Source organism: Neoarthrinium moseri (genome assembly GCF_022829205.1).
Source record: "Neoarthrinium moseri strain CBS 164.80 chromosome Unknown scaffold64_Wmoseri_CBS_16480, whole genome shotgun sequence".
Lineage (NCBI taxonomy): Eukaryota > Fungi > Ascomycota > Sordariomycetes > Amphisphaeriales > Apiosporaceae > Neoarthrinium > Neoarthrinium moseri.
This window is the reverse complement of record NW_026055178.1, coordinates 34800-55236: the sequence shown is the minus strand read 5'-3', so window position 1 is coordinate 55236 and position 20437 is coordinate 34800. Positions and strand designations below refer to the sequence as shown.

Sequence of the window (20437 nt, the reverse complement as noted above, 5' to 3'; positions counted from 1 at the left end):
GTGGGTGTCGACGAAGGGGCCAATGCCTGTGGGCTGTTCTGCACGTTTTCCATGCAGTCGCTCTAGCATCTGGTTGTCTCACTGACTTGTTACCCAGGTCGCTATTTGCCATTTTTCTGAGAGCTTAGGTAGTCTCAGCCTAAAATATGGCGCTTTTTACGTAGCAATTGTGATTGCATACACCCGTCAACTGGGGGTGCGCGGACCCTATCCATGTAGGTAACTTTCGCGATTCTCCAGATACCAGAACCTGGGCCACAGTCATCAGTCACCCTTGTCTTCCAGGACAAGGACCGTATAGGACCAGTGCTGATAACAGCAGTCTGGAAGACAAAATGCACGACCTCAGTCTGGGCTCTCGAAATGACTGTCCTGACCTCAAGATTCCTGCAGGGTGACTCCGTGCAGCGGAAATCATCACAGTTTGAGATGGTTTCCTTATCGGCTCTCGAGTGAAGCAGGCGAAAAGCTTAGAGCCCGTCTTGGCAGATTCTATCTCACCAATGGCAGCCCACGACGCCTGCACGCCAGGCTGTTGAGCGAGCCAGTGTGGGTTGACAGGTGCACCACTTCGATTGCAGATCATTCGGACGCCCCAAGTGGAGTGACTGCAGGGACCCAGGGCAGACTGGGGTGTGGACGTTGATTCAACGGAGGCGCATGCAGCAACATCAGCTTGGCCACTGACCGACGGCTATCATACCCTCGTGGGGCCTGGAGACAAGACTGTTGGGTGTTATCACTATGTAGCATGATATTCTCACCAGCTCTAGATTTCTGGATCTTGGAGGTGAATTGCTTGTGAATCGGCACATGAGCCGCTGTTGTGAGCGAGGCGACTCTGACCGATGCAAAGAGGGCCTTGCCATACCTCATCGGCCAGAGCCTACGAGGTCCGGACGTGTCATGTGCAACTCCTAAGTGCGTCCAACCCAAAGAGAAAATAGGGAGCAAGCCATCCTCTATGTTGCAGTGGATGGAGACATGATTAGCTTAATTCTGATAAGGAGGTACAGTATGCTGATTCTCTTGTTGATAACAGTGCCAGCAAGAACGCACCTATGAAACCCTTGCCGCACGGCACACGTTCTGAGGAACGGATACTAGAAGTGGCATAGTCTTATTAGTAGGGAGATCTGCAGGGTGCAAGTATCTACTACGTACATCTTCTTTATCGTCCAACACCTCCACTCAGCCTGCCACCGGCGGCCACATGGTAATGGCTCACATGGACTCGATAGAAGCCGGTAAGAGCCCGGTGCAAGGGTGTCCTGGCAGTCACGTTGGATCAAAAAGTTGCACATTCCGATGTCGTGACTGCTACTGAATCTTCCTTCTGGCACTTTTCAGCATCCGTGTCACCTCCCACTCAACCTAAGCGAACTGATACAGACGAGGGCTTTCTTTCTTCGAATCATCGCAAACGAAGTGCCTTGGTGATCTATGACTTGTACTGAGTTCTGTTCAACCCTTTCTGGTGTCGACAGTCTTGTCCGGTTCTACCGTTGTCGTCTGTGCTCCTCACGCGACTGAGCAGTCAAGGAAGAAGAAACACTTCTGCTTCGTTCCACAGGAAGACTTGAACCGTTTCAACCTTGCCGACGAGTTTCAATAACAGCAACATGAATCAATTACCCATATCTGTCATTGGTTCGGAGGAAGGCGCATTTCAAGACAATGCTCTCTCTACAGCTCCCACCACACCAGAGGGCAGCTTAACATTCAGTCCGGTGCTGCGCGCTGCTGCGGATGGTCCCCTGGACATTGAGTCTACTAGCCTTGCAGCACAGGCCCAGAGTAGCAGATTGATGCCCTCGGCGTTATTCAATCCAAGTGTGCGTCACGTCCAGAATATATGTTGCGTTGGAGCCGGATATGTTGGTGAGTTCTTTGCTTTGTCTCGGAATGATGCGGAGTATCTACTAACATATTTAAGGGGGCCCGACTGCGGCTGTAATTGCGTACCAGAACCCACATATACGCGTGACTATTGTCGACAGAGACGAGCGACGAATCAGGCGATGGAACTCTAAGCATCTTCCCATTTACGAACCCGGCCTCGGAGACATCGTCCGCATTGCGAGGGATGGATCGCGGGAGTGCTCCTTCCTCAATGAAAGGAGTTCATTGGACACGTCGGACGGCCTTTCCGATGCCACCACATCCTCATCAGAATGCGGAAGCCAATGCGAGGGTCACCATGAAGGCCCAACGATCATCCCGGCCAGGCAGCCCAATCTTTTCTTCTCAGCTGACGTTGCGAGATGCATCAGGGAGGCAGATATTGTCCTCGTCGCCGTCAACACACCCACAAAGTCGAAAGGAATGGGTGCTGGAAGCGCTACTGATATGACTGCATTTGAAGCTGTCACAGGTGTCGTGGCGCAGCACGCGCGGCCAGGGGCGATCATCGTTGAGAAGTCAACTGTACCATGCAGAACTGCGCAGCTGGTGAAAGAGACGGCAAGTCCACCCCTTTTCTTATGAAAGTCTCCAGATTTTAACCGTGTCTCTAGATGGCAATCCATCGCCCTGGTGTGCACTTCGAGATCTTGTCAAACCCGGAATTCCTAGCAGCCGGAACAGCAATGAAGGACCTTATGCAACCTGATCGTGTACTCATCGGCTCATCGACTACTCCGTCTGGGCGCCGGGCTGCGGAGGCGCTTGCTTCAGTATACGCTGCATGGGTTCCCCGAAATCGGATCATCACCACGAACGTGTGGTCCTCTGAACTGTCTAAGCTCGTGGCAAACTCTATGCTGGCGCAGAGGATCAGTTCTATTAACTCCATATCGGCCATCTGCGAAAAGACCGGTGCCGATGTAGACGAAGTCGCCGCCTCTATCGGCTGCGACCCACGAATTGGCGAGAAGTTCCTCAAAGCTGGCATCGGTTTCGGAGGGAGCTGCTTCAAGAAAGACATCCTCAGCTTGGTCTATCTGGCTGAGTCTCTGGGACTTGAAGAAGTGGGTGAATACTGGCGCCAGGTCGTAAAGATGAACGAGTACCAGAGGGATCGCTTCAGCAGACGAGTCATCAAATGCCTCAACAATACATTGGTTGGCAAGAAGATCACCCTTCTCGGTTACGCATTCAAGGCCAACACGTCCGACACGCGAGAATCTCCTGCGCTGGAAATTATCAAAACCCTGCTGGAGGAAGGTCCGAGGGAAATCGCCATATTCGACCCCTGTTGCAACCCCGTTGTCGTGCAAGATGAGATTAAGTCTCTGCTGAAGGGACAGATAGCTCTGAAGAGCGATGGCGGTCCGATTATTGTCTATGGAAGTGCGTACGAGGCTTGTGCGTCTTCCAACGCCGTTCTCATCACGACCGAGTTCGATGAATTCCGAAATACGCCTGCTACCCTTCCGACTCTGTCCAAGACCGCCAAGCATCTAGATCCCCGGCCGTTCGATAGGCTCGAGCCTAGCGAAACGGAGATTCTATCATTGCACAAGTTCCTGCTTCGTTCAAGTCCAGCGACAGTGCATGCAGGTGGCGATCCGCTTCAAAGATACGTGACGGAGCCTGCATGCGCCGAAGACTGCCCCGACTGTGGCCTCGTCAAGGGCGGTTATTCGACTGCTGGCAACTCGGATGACTATAAACCAAAGGAAAGACTAGACTGGAACAAGATTTCATACCATCTTGCTAAGCCCAAATGGGTCTTCGACGGGAAGGGCCTCATCGACCCCATGGTCATGAGCAAGCTCGGGGTCAGAGTCGAAAGCGTCGGCCGTCAAGGACGATCCTGAGCAGACTCTTGGTTCTCTTGGTTGATCGAGATTTGAGCAGCGCATGTTTCAGTTGGATTGGACTGATGAGGTGGCGCATATACCCCAATTTCATCCTATCTCGTTCTGGTATTTCATTGATTCAAAGACGACGGGAGTTAGAAGCATTACAATTGACGAGGGACTGTAAGCATTTGAGATTGGCGTGATTGGTGTTTGTAACTACTCGTTCAACAGAGTGGTGCGTAGTTTGGTTCTCTGCAATCGTTTCCATAGATCCAGGCGTAGTTCAAATCATTACATGAGTCGGTGGTGCGGCAACAACTTGTATGCCGCTGCCCACTATTTATTTTCCCCGAAGAGACCATGAACCGGAAGGGTACAAGGTGTTGCGGAGCAGCTGCAAAAGGATTGCACGACCTTTAGACCACAAAGATACTTCTGGTCGGTGATGGCCTGTTCAATCCAGGGCTGTTGTATCTGTTCCAACGGGCCTTGAAAGCCACTGATACTCATTTCGCCAAACCCCGAGAGACGGCGAGTAACCCGACGGCCGAAATGTAGTTAGCGGCCGGCCCTGAAAATAAGGGTCCCCCGTCCATGGCAAGTTGAACCTTGCGCGGGGGCTCCATCGGGCCTTTATGAAGCACCGACGACGACCTCGAGATTATCTACCGAGGCGCTCGTTGTACGGCGCCGACGTCATGAATTAAAACCGACTGCGTCCCCCGTCGCAGGCAGTGGGCTGGAATTGTTGCTTGAGCTTATGCAATCGGCAACGACTATAGCTGGTCTCTGTCACCGTACACAATGGCGCGATCCAGCAGAACGCTTCTGAGGGCCTCGCTCCAGCTGTCCCAGGGCTGGCGTGCGGCCAACAGCGCGAAGCTGTATGCCCCGCTCGTCCGGCGAATGTACTCGACAGACGGCCCACAGCCCACACGAGGCGGCTCCAAGGTGTTCAAGTCGGCGGATGAGGCTGTCGCTGACCTGAAGGACGGTTCAGTTATCCTTAGCGCGGGGTTCGGGCTTTGTGGTGTTGCCGGTATGTGATCAACGTCCTTGCGGCGTGATTCTTCCGCAGTTTTAAGATAAAGCTGACCGAGTGCCTGCAGAGACTTTGATTGAGGCGATACACCGAAGAGGACTTAAAGACCTTACGGCAGTCTCGAACAACGCTGGCGCAGGGGACAAGGGACTGGCGAAGCTCACCGGAGACGGTAGGGTGAGCCGTATGATCATGTCCTACCTTGGCAGCAATAAAGAGCTAGAGCGGCAATACCTCAATGGGGAGGTCTCCATTGAACTATGCCCGCAAGGAACATTGGCAGAGAGGTTACGGGCGGCCGGTGCGGGCATTCCAGCATTCTATACCTCAACCGGCGGCAGTAAGTCTCAAGCCGAACTCGTATAGGGCTTGAACTGATCTCACTCCCAGAAACGTTCATTGAAACCGGCGAGATCCCCCAACGATTTACCCCCGAAGCAGGCATATTAGAGAAGGGCATACCGAAGGAGACAAGAATATTCGATGGCAAGTCCTACATCATGGAAAAGGCGCTTCCTGGAGATGTCGCCATCCTCAGAGCCTGGAAGGTCGACGAAGCAGGCAATTGCGTCTTTAAGTGAGTAGTCCAAGCAGCATTCAAGAAACCAGGTGTTGACCGTGGGCCAGGTACACCACCAGAACATACGCGCCCCTCATGGCCAAGGCCGCACGAGTTGCCATCGTCGAAGCCGAGGAAATTGTGCCAACTGGCACCTTGGATCCCCAGAACGTGCATCTGCCTGGCATCTTCATCGATCGCATTGTGCCTGCGACGACAGACAAGAACGTCGAGAGCCTCAAACTAGCGCTGTCCAAGGACCCGGCTAAGTCCAGCGCACCCGACTCGCGGAATCGCATTGCCATGCGTGCAGCCAAGGAGTTGAAGGACGGCTACTACGTAAACCTTGGCGTGGGAATCCCCACGCTCGCGGCATCATACGTCCCTGAAAGCACCAAAGTCTGGCTGCAGTCCGAGAATGGCCTTCTGGGCATGGGCCCGTACCCCGCTACAGAGAAGGACGTGGATGCGGACCTGATCAATGCCGGAAAAGAGACGGTCACATTGCTCCCCGGTGCGTCCGTATTCGACTCGGCAGAGTCATTCGGCATGATCCGCGGCGGACACGTCGACGTCTCGATCCTCGGCGCATTCCAGGTATCCGCTTCTGGCGACCTGGCCAACTACATGATTCCAGGCAAGGTGTTCAAGGGCATGGGTGGAGCCATGGACCTCGTGTCGAACCCGGAGCAGACCAAGATCGTGGTGGCGACGGAGCACGTCGACAAGAAGGGCCGCAGCAAGATTGTGCAGGACTGCAAACTGCCGCTCACTGGCAAAGGCGTCGTGAGCACCATCATCACGGACATGGCCGTCTTCCAGGTCGACCGGGTCAAGGGCGGGCTGACGCTGACCGAAGTGGCCGAGGGTGTCGATGTCGAGACCGTGAGGAAGAACACGGATGCTGAGTTTTCGGTCGCCGAGGACCTGGGAACCTTTTAAGGCTTTTATATACCACATTGCATTGCATCAAATTGCTGGCATGGCCCGGCATGCATGGATGGAGATGTGTTTCTGCATTGAGGGGTACCTGGCGTTTCAGTGGGCATCGTCAACTTTTAGATCAATATATGTACTCTTTGATATAGCGAAATATCTCGATTTGTTTTCCTCCTGCAATGGGCCCTCCGATCTATATGGAACGGCAAGAGACCTCGATTCGGAATTGTCGATGAAGGGAAGACAACACCGAAGCGCTTTTCACGCGACTTTGGATTAATTGGAGGACCAAGTGTGCACATGACAAAGTTTCCGACATGGTATTTTTGGTATCAGAATCTTTCCATAAACAATCAAGCATGGTATCTATAACTTTGACCGCAGCCCGGGTGCAAAACTTGTGCCTGCACCACCTCCAATGGCCTCGGTAAGTCTATCAATGTGTTCCAAAAGCCAGAGATTACCCTCGTCGCTTGCTAGCCACTCTCCGCCCTGGACCTCTTCCTCCCCCTGGGCATGCGCATCGCCGTACTCGTAGGCCTTTCTCAGGCCGAAGACGTGCGAGACGACCTGAGGCCCGACACCCGTCTGCGCTCTCAGACACGAGATGGCCACCAGACTCGTGAGCACCCGGCCGACGGCGGCACCGGCCTTCTCCCCGCGGGGGTTGGAGAGCAGGTTCGAGTAGTGTCCGTTGATGATGTGCACAGGGAGATCCGGATGGCTCTGTCCCAGTTTGGCCAACAGCTTCCGCTCGAAGCCGATGTACACCGAGTCCCACAGCGCCAGCCCGTCCGCTTTCCTCGTCTCCAGATTTTGGGGCGTCAGCTCGCGCGTAGGCCTCGTCTGCAGCTGCGACGCCACGTCCGAGGGCAGGCTGCCGTAGAAAGCGCCGAGGGTGTTGATGGATCGCGGAATGCCGTTGAATGATATGCATTTAAGGCCAACCTCGCGGATGAGCTCTGCGTTCTGGGCCGGTTTGCGGTTCGGGTTGGTCTCGTTGGCGAGGTGGAAGATGGACGTCATGGCCTCGGGGCAGTTCATTGTCGCGCTCACGGCTGTCTATGAGATGAGTGTTAGTGGTGACATCAACACCATCCAACCAACCGAGCACGAGCAACCACGGTCAATCGTAGGTAAGCCAGGAGGGGCGCCATACCGACATGGTGACCCAAGCCGGCAGTCCGACTTGCTTCTCCGTCGCATCGCTGGCGAACCGCGCCAGCGCGGGCTTCACCTGGGCCGAGGCACGCGTGTAGCCCGGGCTGGCATGGGACGCATTAATGAGAGCCTTGACGGCTTCTGAAAGCTTCGACATGTCGTCTACAAGCTTGTTACGACGGAACACGGTTGGGCGCCAGACATATACCCAGCTTCACGGTCCGATGTCAATGGGTTTATGTACGGCCGTTGCGCCGGAGGCGTCCCGCCAGGCCAATGCCGAGTTGCCGCCCCGGGGTCGCAGTGATCGCAAGTTGACGTTTTCGGGCCTTCAACAATGGCCGACGGCGCTAAAGCCCCTCTGGGCCAGCTCCCGAGGGCTGGACTGGACCTCCCCGGCCTCCAGCTGTGGGAGCTTCAGTGGCAGAGTGGGGTCACCAGCCCGACAGCTCCCCACTACCAGTAAGTTAACCTAGGTCCGTCTGCTGGGTCGGCGCCAAGAAGGTTTCACAGTTCCTGGTTGTCGGTAGCCAAACAGCCCAATAGGTGGCGCTAGTATTGCCCGTCGCATTACACCTGCATTCCAATATAGTAACCAGATCGATCGCCAATCAGAAAATATCGAATTACTTCGGGAATGGAACAAGCTAATTTTCTCAACGAACATGTATTATCTCAATTATGTCTCTATCTTATAGTTGGATAGCTTGTGTTATATAAAGCCAGCGTCCAACAGACTTCTGATGCCAGCTGTCAACATATTACCAACGTATTGGGTATCATCCTCGAGTAGCATCCAATCCAGTCCCAGTGGACCTGTATCCAGCAGGATTCTTCCCACATCCTCGCCTACAGCACAAGCCTGAAAGATGGCTCCCGGTCATCATTCGAGCCGATGTACTTGTCGTACTTTCCGTTCTTCTTGTCTCTGTTGATTTTCCAGCAGTAGAGGACATTGAAAAGAATGCTAGACACTTTTATCAGCAAAGTCATACGACCGAGGGGCCGGCGGACCGGAGGCGATTCACTTACAGGAACCAGCCAGCCACAAGCAGCCCGAGAATAATTGTGTGCCCCTCGTGGTACTGAGGTCCCTGTTTCTTGGGATAGACAAAAACAGTCACGAAACCCCCACAGTTCGCAATGGCCAGTTGAAGGGCGCTCGTAGTGGCTCGTTTATAGTGGCCAGCCGAGTTGTTCGAGAGCCAACCCAAGACCGGCGGGACAGAGCAGTAGAGACCGATGGCCATGAGGAACGTCATGCCATACTTGACGTGCGGATCTGAATGGTTGGCGATCACCGCGTAGCCTATAATGGCGATCGGTAAAGTAATCAACATCATGATGCCACGGATGCGAAGCCGATCTGATAGGAATGCCACAATCACTAGACAACGAGTGAGCGTTCCACCACAGAGCATGCAACATTGGACAACTCACCAGTACACACGGCAGCGACAGCGTATGGGATAACCGACCACAGCTGTGTCTCGGAGACGGTGTACCCACCAAGCGCATTGATGATCGTTGGCAGCTACATCATCGTCAGTTATGGCATGCCTCTCGAGGCCTAAAAGATACTCACGAAAAGGCCAAACGAGTAGAGCCCGGATAAGATGCCGAAGTATGCGCAAGCCGTCAGCCATGTCTGCGGGCTCAACACGCCGCGCCGAACTTCAGACCACGAGAACCTCTCCGCTGACTCCCTGTACGTTCTCATTAGCCTTTACTTCGAACGTATTCTTACTTTTGACCAGCTCTTACTTCTCACGAATACTGCTCTGATCGCTGCGTCCTTGTAGCCTATTCACAGCGAACTCGCGTTCTTCGGGCGTCAGGAACTTGGCTGTTGCCAGGCCGTTGGGGAGGATAAAGTAGACCAAGATTCCGATAATAGCAGTCTCGCAAGTATTAGCAAGACGCCGATTCTTCTTTCATACTGCACTTACAAACAGGCCCTCAATGACGAAAATCCAACGCCAACTACTGAGACCGCCACGGTGCCCGATCTGGGAAATACCGTATGCAAGGAGGCCTGGTTGACTTAGCATTACAGATCACATAGTCGCACCCCGTCACATGGATATTGCCTACCACCAAACGCGCCCGAGAGCGATGCTGCCGTGTAGAAAAGACCGATTCTCAGCGCCAACTCCTCTCGTCGATAAATCCCAGATAGGTACAGGATCTTAGACAAGATTAGTACTCAATTGAGAACATGTGATTGGGCGGGCTTACCATTCCTGGCAACAAGCCACCTTCCGTGAACCCCAGGATCGCTCGCACAGCAACAAAGCCAGCAAAGTTCTGAATAAAGCCGAGACACATAGCCACAATGCCCCAAGAAAAGGTAAGAAAAGGCAGCCATACAGCTGGTGTCACGCGCTTGAGTACCAGGTTAGAAGGGACCTCGCTAAGCTGCGTCAGTATAACGTGGACCTTCGTGTGAGTGAAACTGTAGGAGACTGACCTCGCAATGTAGGTCGCGTAGAAGACCGCAAGTCCCTGATCATACTGGTGATCCGTCATCCCAACATCTTGTTCAAGATTGTAAAGTCGAGCATTTCCGACATTAGTTCGGTCCAGGAAGGAGCACAGGAACAGGACAGCTAGAATCGGTAATATCCTGGCCAGGTCAGCTTTCATGGTTGGACCCCGTTCACGGGACACTTTCTACGTACCTGGTGTCCAGCTTCCAAAGAATATTTCGCGTCATGTGCTTGTCATGGAGGTCCAGGGACACACCCGTCCCACCTTTCTCGATCTCCTCCACGACGCCTTTGTGTGCGGTGCTCGTGCTCTCGTGCTCGGTCGACATGGTGAGGCTGTGTATCGAGCAACCGTTATAGTCAGTCTGTGGGCAGTTTCAAGAAGAGGCCGGTCCACAAAACGAGCCGAACCAACAGTCTTGGGATGCATTGCCAAGTGAGCTTGGGGAGCTTGCCTTTTAAAAGACAGCTAGGCAGACTGGCTGACAGGGTTCATACTTTGGGACGGTGTGGGGGAAGGCCGGGGCACGCCTGCGGGGAGTCTGGTGATGCAGGCGAAGGAGTGCGGGGGAGGCTGACTAGCGATAAGCACTGGAAGGGATCGTTGCGTCACACGGATTTTGATGAATGCCCGAGAGAAGATGCCAGGGTAGAAGTCGATGGTATTGTTGGATATCACAAACATTGAAAGTCCACTTGCAAGGGAGGTAGCTAGATCCACAGCCACGAGAATATGCGTGCCAACAAAACACAGCAAGCAGCAACCGCCTACTCGTACACGGCGGCACAGCACATAATCCAGTCAATACTCGTACGATGCGTGCGTGTTGAGGTCGAAGCCCACAGGCAAGCAACCAAGACCTTGTGAACGCTTGACCGTGATGCAAGGGACTTTTGTAATGCCAAGCTAGCTGTCGCCCAGCTACTGGTGAAAATCACAGCGATTTGGAGATCCCCGTTTTCCAAGTAGGTTCTCCGTTGTCTTGCCTGCCATTAGGCAAACGTGGACCAGTCCATCCAATCGAGGTCTGCTCCGTTTTGAAATTGGAAGTCTTCCCAGAGCGACTCCAACCCCACATCAGTATTGTTAATGGCCTCGTCTAGCTGTACATTCGACATTGTCGAAAACAGGGGATAGTCCGATGGCATGGTGGAAGGCGGCATTTCCACGGGCAAGGTATGGTGGACATTTCCGGTGTTGATATCTGGAAAGACGGGGGCCGTAGTGGCTTCTCTACTAGGGGCAGCGTGACTCCGGGCGTTATCTGCAGATCTTGATGCAAGTTTGAGGATCTGCCGGAGCTGCCTCGCAAATATGCACGATAGTCCTTTCCGCTGGATCGGTGTAGACCCGATTCTCTCCAGCACATCAGTTGTCTCAGTGATCAATGTGCGAATGCTCGGTGCTAGGCTTGAACCACGAGCATCGGCGACCGTCCCAACGCGGAGGGCGAAGCACGCAGCGCAAGATATCATGATGGCTGTGTTGTTAGGCATCGATTTCAGCTGGTTCTCGCCCTGCACTGCCACCCGCAGCACGTTGAGGGCGGAAGAGAGTCCTGCTGCTCGGAAGTAGTGCCGGGCTGCAACTGGAGCAGTGAGATGATTAATTACACTGCTATACATTGACAACCGGGTGTGCGATGCTAGGATCTCCACATATGGGGGTAATGATAGTTCTCCAGAAACATTAGCTAAAATGGAACTCAAGTGGTGCCGTGGATAGGTACTCACGCTCCCGATCACCGATTTGCAGCGGCCATGTTTGGTACCATCTATCAAAAAACAGGGTAATCTCGGTTTTCAACCTACACAGGTAGTCATATTAGTGAATGAAGACGGCTGCACGATCACATCATCTCTAGCTCACCTCTCGACAACAGCAGCTTCGCTGTCGTTGTTGTCTACATAACCGTCACATATCGCGCGAACCCGGGCAATCAGGTTGGCCTGCAGAAACTTGTGTTAGCAATAGTTTTCCGAGAGCATGCAATTACAAACTAACAAGATCTCTCCTCAGAACCGCAACGGAAACTATTGAGCCATCCCATCGGTCTGCTAATTCTGATAAATGCCACTGGTCGCAGCTTTCGATCAATGGGGACATGGGGAGCACGTAATCTCTTCCCCGAGCTAGACAAACTCTGTAGGCTGTTAGCAAACCGTTTCTTGGGGAATCGGGCACGGACATTGTACCCTCTCTCTAAGACAAATAGTGATAACCAAGTCCGCTCCCTCCGTCTCAGTAATCGTCTGCCAGGCAGAGAAGCAGGATCGATATCGCCAAATCCGTCAATGAGAAGAGCTTTCCTCGCGGTAATACAGTCCGCAGTAGCAACACCGTCTCGTGGTGTGTGAGGGTCGCAAGAAGATGGCAGGATTATCTTGTTCAAGGAGATATCGAGAGCTATTGTCAAAGCCATGGAAAGCCATGTCGAGGTCTCGTCATCTGCCCAATGGTCCCCGGCTGAAATCCAGGGTATGTTGACCATAAAAGCCAAGACAATCTCGACGGACTTGTACTGTTTGGACAAGATGATGCCGGCTAGCTTTTGTCGGTGGTTGGACAGTCGCTTGTATAAAGACTCCAGCGACGGTGAGAACAGAGCCGAGGCTGCCGCAATAGACGTGAGAAGGAAAGAAGAGCGGCTTCGCACGAAATCAACTGTATGTATCACAGGGTCAATCCCCCATCGTGTATGTGCGAGTTTGTCATAGAAGCTATAAGGCATGATGAGCAGCTGCGTCCTCAATGCACCAGGTTCCAACGTACTAAGAGAACAACGCCTCGGCTTCCGCAAGAGTGATGAGGCCCAGCTCGACAGGGTCCAGATCGTCTCCGACATCCAGGCGTGGCTGATAAGGCCCGAAGAACTTTTGTAGATCATTGTCGTTCCGCGACGCATACTTGAACGCAGTATGGCCGGGTACACCGTTTGGGGCCCGAGGCTGTATGGCGGACAGCAACTCGGAAGTGCGCGCAAGAAGCTGCAGTGGGTTCTCTGCGTCGTCAAGGCTCAGTTGGTCTCCCTCCCCTTTCTGCATTGGCGGGTGATCACGTGCTGCCAACTGAGAAGGTGGTGTATCTAGGGACGTCGGTGTGCGGTTGGGAGAGGATCTCTGGTCTTGTTCTTCGGACTTCAATGTAGCATAGTCATCTACACCGGATCGATCCCCGGAAGCCAGGAGCTCGCGCGACCTTTCAAGCAGGTAACGGAGCTCGTTGGCTTGCTCCTGGCTCTGTATCTGCTCATGGCCGGCGCTGGACCGTCTCAAAGCCTGTTCAATCTGGTGGACGGCTTTTTCGAGCCCAGTGTGCTTGCTACCGTCTGTTAGAAGGCATTGCTAGCATGTAGGGGGCAGAATGTCTTACTTCTTCACACCTGCGACATGTTAGCTGAGTGTACACTATTCCGAGCATGCAGGGGCGCTGCATTGGAAGGATCTGACCTTTGTGGCGGCCCACATGATAAGCTGGAGCAGCGCATTCTATGCGCCGCTGTCGGCAGCGCGTGCAGACTGAGGACCCGGCGGTTCTCACGCACTTCAACTTGGACCGTTTGCAGTTGAAGCACGCAGCCAGCCGTTCGTCATCCCGCGTGTCAGAATCGGGGCCTGAAGCCACAGTCTCCGACATGGCGCCCTATGCAACAGGCCGGCCATGTGGCTTGAGATAGCAGTGAGGGAGCGGCGCGCGTTCGTCGTCACGTCAGGGCATGGCTTCGAGAATAGCACAGAACGGCATCCGACCTCGTCAGTCGTCGTCGCATCAAGACTTGGAAAGGGCTTCAATTGCCTAACGCGGCTTCCCCGCTCTTTACTTCTAGCTAGGCGGCGGCGCATCCTGGCACTGGATCTCAACCGGCGGGAATGGTCGCAGTCACGTGATGCTTCAATGCATTCTGACTTCAGCCGCGAAGTCCCAGCTCGGAGCAACGCTGGCAACGTCCGAGTACTCTTTTCAGACGCCGTGCACGGCTGAGTCTCTGATCTACCGCCTATCCAGTTGCGTGTGTATCAGAGTAGATAACTAGCCAACATGGCAAAAACCGGCCCGCGGGCTTCATCTGTACCGGGCCAAGGAACGGGTTAATCCGAGCCCAGGGGCTTGTTTGGAAATGCGACAGGTCCTGTCATTTGGCTGGCAACTCGCAGGTGGCATCCCCCAACCGGCTCCACGCCAGAGAAGCTCTGGAGGTGATTCGAGTAATGAGGGTCCAAGGACGGAAAAGGTCGCATCCCCATGGGGATTGACCCGTATTCCCCTTGTCAAGGCCAAATAATAGCCCGGGGATACAAGAGGCATTTTCCAGGACGACAGCGATCGCAACTTCTTTTGTCACCAGGTCCGGGGAGACTGTGGGTCATGCTCCTAGCATAAGGCCGACTGGTCCCGTGCCAAGGCCACTTAAGTCCATGGCACGCATGGCTGCTTGGGTTGTCATGGTTGTCTGTATCGCCAATCTGTGTGCGCGTAACTCGTACGACTCACGAGGACTGAGAAGGAACGGACTAGCTCCCAAACGACCCAGGTCAAGCCAAGGCGCCGTTCCACGCAACGGTCTGGCAGATGTGAGGACGTCATCACAATGGTCCACATGGCTCGGCTGAACCTGAGACAGAAGTAGGTAATTGATGACGGCGAGTGCGGCGGTCGACATCCTCACACGAACCAGGACTTGACGTCGCGAACTGCGATCGTCCTACGGTGAGCTTTCATCACGGCAAACCCAACACGGGAAAGCCACAACGCGGACATGACATAAACAGGCTACGTCCCTTCTAGCGCCTTTCTACCAATCTTCCAACACCATTCCCACCTGAGGAAAGATTCGGCATTTTGACGAAATATCCTCCTGCCATTGGATGACAACACTTCCCGTGGCCGGCGTTATGTCATCGCAGTAAATCAATACCCATACTCGAATGAGCCAAGGACCAGATATCGAGCGAGATTTGGCGCAGAGTTTAAAAGCGCATGCTTGGCAACTCACTGTCCACAAAACCGTCAGTCTGGGCAATCCTCCATCATATGAAACCTCCCCACGAACGCGGTGCCTCCTCGGTGACTTTTCCCCATCGTCTTCTTGGTATCGTCCAAGGGCCCCAGATTTCTCTCGACTTCTGTGCAATCGCATAACGTGGCCAGCGTACTGGACCGGACCGAAAGACGCTGCGCCTTCAACTTTTGATCTTCGTTCAAGTCGATTGCATTGCGCGGCGACCGCCAAGCCTACCAAAAGTCATGTAGTTGGACGACGGCTGGGCTTCAGGGGCTCTGGTGGACACGCCGCCGCCGCTATGTTCAACCCCGGATCTTGCCAAGGTTTGCAGACAAGAATCAGAGGTATTCACGAGGGGGTGTGATCAGCAAAAACAGGATGTTTTTCTGCTTGTAGTAAGGCTAGTCGGATGTCCCTTGTCCCACGGCAGTGCAGTTGGCAAGAATTATACATATATGTAGCACTCTGCCGCCCCCTCGGACCGTCTTGACCATGTTACTCATCCCGGACTGAAGCACCAGAGGGCATAATTCATTCCGACTCTTACTGTCAAGATGGGTCTTGCGCAATTCTTCAAGAGCCGGTCGCTCAGGGCCAAGGACGACCAGCGTACCAACGCGGCAGAGTTGACACTGAAGCAGTCCATATTCCCTATATGCCTGGTAACAGTGCTGTTTTTTCTCTGGGGTTTCAGTTACGGGCTCCTCGACACTCTGAATAGTCACTTCCAGAATACCCTTGGTATCACCCAGGCTCGATCAGCCGGTTTACAAGCTGCTTACTTCGGGTACGCAAACCATATTTAGAACTGCATAATATCTGTCGGTCGCATTGTTAACACTCACAGTGCTTATCCGATTGCTTCCCTTGGTCATGCCAACTGGATTTTGCGCCACTACGGCTACAGGGCTACATTCATATGGGGTCTCTGTCTCTATGGCAAGTGAAATGCCCATCGAGGCTAAACATCTTAACTAACTTGCTGGTAGGCATCGGTGCCCTGGTTGCTTTCCCATGCATCAAGGCTCACTCGTTCGGCGGCTTTTGCGCCGCCATTTTTATCATTGGCAACGGCCTAGGCTCGCTGGAAACAGCAGCCAATCCCTATATCACCGGTATGTGTCCTACTCAATACACGGGTGTAGCTGTCGAGGCTTACCAGTATAATCAGTCTGCGGACCTCCTAGATACTCCGAAATCCGTATCAACCTTGCCCAGGCATTCAATGGTATCGGAACTGTGGTTGCGCCAGTCATGGCATCCTACATCTTCTTTGCCGAGCTGAGCAGCGAAGCAGCAGCACTCGCGAATGTGCAATACGTCTACATCGCCATTGCCTGTTTCGTCTTTCTCCTTGCGTGCGTCTTTTTCATGGCTCGGATCCCGGAGATTACCGATGCGGACATGGCCTTCCAGGCAAACGAAAGCGAAGCCAATGCGGATAGCAAGCCCTTCCGGAAGCAATATCGTCTATTTCACGCGACGTTTGCTCAGTTCTGCTACACCGGCGCACAGATTGCTATCGCTGGATACTTCATCAATTACGTCAAGGCTACTCGTCCAGGGACCCCTGACTCAGAATCGTCGGTTCTTCTCGCTGGTGCTCAGGCTGCCTTCTCGATTGGACGTTTCATCGGTAGCGGTATCATGAAATACGTCCGCCCGAGATGGGTGTTCCTCGCATTCCTTTCATTCTGCATCGTCTTTGTTGCTCCCGCGATCACCCAAAGAGGGAACATCGGTATCTCCATGCTGTTCGTGACTCTCTTCTTTGAGTCTATCTGCTTCCCTACCATTGTCGCCCTTGGTGTACGTGGACTGGGACGCCACACAAAGCGAGGATCTGGGTTCATCGTCGGTGGTGTGTCAGGCGGTGCCCTCGTCCCACCTATTCTAGGATTAGTCGCCGACAAGAGAGGTACCGGCTTTGCTATGATTGTGCCGTTGATGTTCTTCATCGCTGCAGAAACATATGCCATTGCCGTCAACTTCGTTCCCTCTTACAGGGATTCAGCAGATGCCTTCAGCAATACCGAAATTGGCTTGAGGCCCGCTACCGGCACAGATGAGGAAACCGCCAAGGCAGCTGATGCTCAGAATGAAAAGACGGCCGTGTCTGAGAACGAGTCGCAGTAGTTCATGCAATCCTAAATGGAAATGAGAGTGGAGCTATAGGGGAAGCCGTTCCATGGTTATGGATACATGAATGTAAAGCTATATACCAAGATACTCGGCCGAAATTCATTAGCATCAGAGCCATAGCTAAAGGATTAGCTACGTTCCCATGATATGTGCTTGCAATTTGGTTTGAAAATTTAAGTCGGCTAATGCATGGCATCGCCAAGGGGCATTTAGTACTGAGAAGTTGCTTACACCTACTGCAGACACTTTGGTGGATGGTAGCTTCGTCTTATAATACATCTGGAAGGACTTTCATCTCGTAACCCTTATACTAGGGCCTTAACTATCGAGTCTGCCTTTCTGTACAGTCCAGTCACGTTCTACAAGGATTGCAGCTCTTGTGGGCACATCTCCATCTATATCACCCAGTGTTGAGGCCCTAGATCGACCGTTCAGTTTAGGGCATGTTACTTTTGCCTCACACCCAGTCTTCAATCCAAGAACCTCTGTAGGCTCCTCCGCACTTCGAACTTCCTTTTGTATTGTAGCACTATGATGTGGTGCATCTGTGTCGAGATCTTTCGATACTGACTTGTTTTTAGTCGGCGTTCCTGGCGTGCTCGACCCTAAACTATCGAGTTCCAATTCTGCATCCCGCCGGTAGAGGATCTCTTCACTGATGGCGGATGATCTCCGATCGCCTTTTTTCTTTCTCATACTTGCATATTGCTGGCTGGAGCCAATCGTCGGTAAATTTTTGTCATTCTGATTGTATTGATTCGTCGATCCAGATGATCTGGAAAATATTGAAGGGAATAGTCTATTTCCCAGGGGACGCAAGGTAGCAAGAGCTGCGCATGTTATTCCTGAGGCCAGTTCAGCTATAGAGTAACACGCTGACGTCGATGAGTTGTATGTAAAGTCGCTTCCGTCACTCTTGATGGTCGTCAGGCGGACGATAGATATTATGCAAGTGCTGGGGAAACTCAGTTAGTTGATCATCCAGTTTAACAGCAACGCGCCAGCTTACATGGATCCAATCCCAAATATACAGAATAGCGCAATCTTTTGTGCTCGTGGCAGACGCAACTTCCACAGCGATGGTAGAGGCAACAGTATGATACAAATATCAGTTACGAGGTTTCCTGCTGCGTTCAGGAACACCCCAAGTTGTTGATCCTGACAAGAAGCTTGAATGGTTTTATCCCAGAAACCAGAGACAGGGATGCAGAGAAAGATGACCGCAAAAAGTTGACCTATGTTCCATCCAGACACCAAGAACATAGCAACAATGTAGGTGATTCTCATCGTCCGTATTTGCCGAAATACTCTGTAGTACTGGAAAAGAAAAGTCATCTTAATGAAAAGAAGCGCGGCGTTGTAAAACAGCTCAGTGATCCAAAAGATCTGTTGTCAGGTCAAGCCGGTTAGCAAACTACCCCAAACAGGGTCCATGAAGTGGTCTGGACATACCTCGAGGAACGGTGCAAGATCACTCGGCATATTCAGATCCCAAACATGGCGGCCGAGGTACTTGCCAGCGTTCACATTCTGTGATGTCGCCATTCCAATGGTGCACAGCTGCTGGTATGTCAAAAACGTGTTTCTGGACACCACAAAATTCTCATCAAATTCAAGAAAATATATGGGTACATACAAGTCCTAGAATTGCAAACCAATCATCTGTTCCCACCTGATGGTTGATATAGAATCTTGTGTATAGGCGCAGAGCAGTCGCTATGGTGGCAACCACACTGCAGAGTGCGCCGGCCATGATAACAACATCGCTTCGGGAATCATGGTCAAGCTGACTCAATTGCAAGCCTTGACCCGGAGCGGGATGTTGATCGGACATGTATTGGAATTGAAGTTGAGGAATCGAGAATTGAATGCAGAAGAAAAGACGGTGGAGAGACAGTGGGGACTTGGATGAAAACAATCACGGCCGCAAGGTATCTGACCCAGTCTAATAGTCTTACCATTGCCACGGGACAAGATGCAACGGTCAAACTTTCAGTCAATGGGGGTATGAGTGTTGCGCATGGGCTTCATATTCAGCAGCTGGCCCGTCCAATGCATTATCTAGCCATTCTCATTGGTCGGCAACGCATGACCGAGAGTCAGGCCCCTGTTTTATGCTGTGGCAATCGGCCGGCTGCCGCTTGATATACATTGAAACCCCTGCTGACGCTCGGATGAGTATACCTCTTTGCGGCTCCTTGCAGACAGAATTACCTGCTGAAGCCGTCGATCCTTCATTGGATGGACAGTTCGTGTTGCATTAGTCCAGCCCCTTAGCAAGAAGCGATCGAACGTCTAATGTCCAACGGGAAGCCGAGTCGGACCATGTTCGTCGCCGGGGCCAAAGGCGTGGCCTGAGTGGATCTCGAGTTTAGCCTGATCATGCGTCTACATGTGAATCGTGTGCGCTCAGACGCCAACCCTGTCTCGAACGTATGCGCATAATCTGGGGTATTGGCAACGTGGGGCTCGATGTGCCAGATCTCGGAACATTGCGAGAATCCCTGGGGGCTTTCTCGAAGATCATCCAAGTATTCGGCGGTGTAAATTGCACGGCCCTTGAATCACGGGGAACATGTGTTAACAAAGGGCGAACTGTTAATGGAAACAAATCACTGCTGCCCGAAGGACGTCGACACCGACTTGGGCATTTATCGTGGCTACTAGCTCAGTGGAATGCACAGCGTACCGTGTATCTCTGGTGCACCCTAGCCAGCTTTCCTCGGAGTAGTTGCCCACCACAGCCAAGCGGAGGGTTACCATCTTTCCTTCTATTGGCTGCTCCACACACCATGACTCTCAGCAAAGGTAAGCTCTTGGAGATGGTGAAACCTGATTAATACGTTGGTGCTGCTGCATCGAAGCACAGCGCCCGCGCCGATGCATCCCAAGGACGACAGAAGATCTGCCTGCAAGTGGGCCGCCAAGCCAGTATGAGAATACCTTGTCGGCACGTCTGTGCCAAGCCCCGTTCTCATGAACGAAGCGTGCGTTTTGAAGGATAATCCGACCCTGGCTGAGAAACAGCAGAGCATGTGATAAATCTAGTTCTTTGCGGTACGAATCCAGTCTACAAGTATAATTGCACCAAAGTGTAGGGACAGTATAGTTATTGAAAAGCCATGACTTCGAGAAAGATAGTAAATCACAGAGTTTACAATCACTTGATAATGTGCTCCGTGGATAACGTGCCCCATGTAGGTAGTACTGCACACTGAGTACAGCTAAGATGCGCATGTCTATTAAAGTTAAACTTACTGTGGTAAAAGACGCGAGACCCGCTCCGCGGCATTTACTTCATCGTATGGTTCTCCAATCACGATCGCGCAAAGTATTGCTTAACTAACAAGCGTGCT

At 52.7% G+C, this 20437-nt stretch overlaps 6 protein-coding genes across 6 annotated transcripts; 3 read left to right on the top strand and 3 right to left on the bottom strand.

The window, feature by feature from the left end:
* Window positions 1-1622: 1622 nt before the first annotated feature.
* Window positions 1623-3761, top strand: JN550_011176 (uncharacterized protein; the record flags this gene model as incomplete). The annotated part of the gene is made up of 3 exons (XM_049309513.1): window positions 1623-1881; window positions 1937-2451; window positions 2517-3761. 3 exons carry the CDS (start codon window positions 1623-1625, stop codon window positions 3759-3761), a joined length of 2019 nt encoding a protein of 672 aa, XP_049166816.1.
* Window positions 3762-4550: 789 nt separating this feature from the next.
* JN550_011175 (uncharacterized protein) lies at window positions 4551-6289 on the top strand (the record flags this gene model as incomplete). The annotated part of the gene is made up of 4 exons (XM_049309512.1): window positions 4551-4785; window positions 4856-5128; window positions 5179-5365; window positions 5416-6289. The coding sequence occupies 4 exons, from the start codon at window positions 4551-4553 to the stop codon at window positions 6287-6289; spliced, it is 1569 nt and encodes a 522-aa protein (XP_049166815.1).
* A 363-nt stretch (window positions 6290-6652) lies between these two features.
* JN550_011174 (uncharacterized protein) lies at window positions 6653-7604 on the bottom strand (the record flags this gene model as incomplete). Its single annotated transcript, XM_049309511.1, has 2 exons — window positions 6653-7348; window positions 7446-7604. The coding sequence occupies 2 exons, from the start codon at window positions 7602-7604 to the stop codon at window positions 6653-6655; spliced, it is 855 nt and encodes a 284-aa protein (XP_049166814.1).
* A 692-nt stretch (window positions 7605-8296) lies between these two features.
* JN550_011173 (uncharacterized protein) lies at window positions 8297-10265 on the bottom strand (the record flags this gene model as incomplete). The annotated part of the gene is made up of 10 exons (XM_049309510.1): window positions 8297-8414; window positions 8480-8834; window positions 8888-8981; window positions 9033-9153; window positions 9212-9348; window positions 9397-9482; window positions 9542-9635; window positions 9686-9860; window positions 9918-10073; window positions 10129-10265. The coding sequence occupies 10 exons, from the start codon at window positions 10263-10265 to the stop codon at window positions 8297-8299; spliced, it is 1473 nt and encodes a 490-aa protein (XP_049166813.1).
* Window positions 10266-10929: 664 nt separating this feature from the next.
* Window positions 10930-13573, bottom strand: JN550_011172 (uncharacterized protein; the record flags this gene model as incomplete). Its single annotated transcript, XM_049309509.1, has 8 exons — window positions 10930-11525; window positions 11671-11744; window positions 11807-11886; window positions 11942-12080; window positions 12133-12657; window positions 12710-13258; window positions 13310-13319; window positions 13387-13573. The coding sequence occupies 8 exons, from the start codon at window positions 13571-13573 to the stop codon at window positions 10930-10932; spliced, it is 2160 nt and encodes a 719-aa protein (XP_049166812.1).
* A 1920-nt stretch (window positions 13574-15493) lies between these two features.
* On the top strand, window positions 15494-17075 carry JN550_011171 (uncharacterized protein; the record flags this gene model as incomplete). Its single annotated transcript, XM_049309508.1, has 4 exons — window positions 15494-15726; window positions 15787-15869; window positions 15929-16054; window positions 16111-17075. 4 exons carry the CDS (start codon window positions 15494-15496, stop codon window positions 17073-17075), a joined length of 1407 nt encoding a protein of 468 aa, XP_049166811.1.
* Between the last annotated feature and the right edge of the window lie 3362 nt (window positions 17076-20437).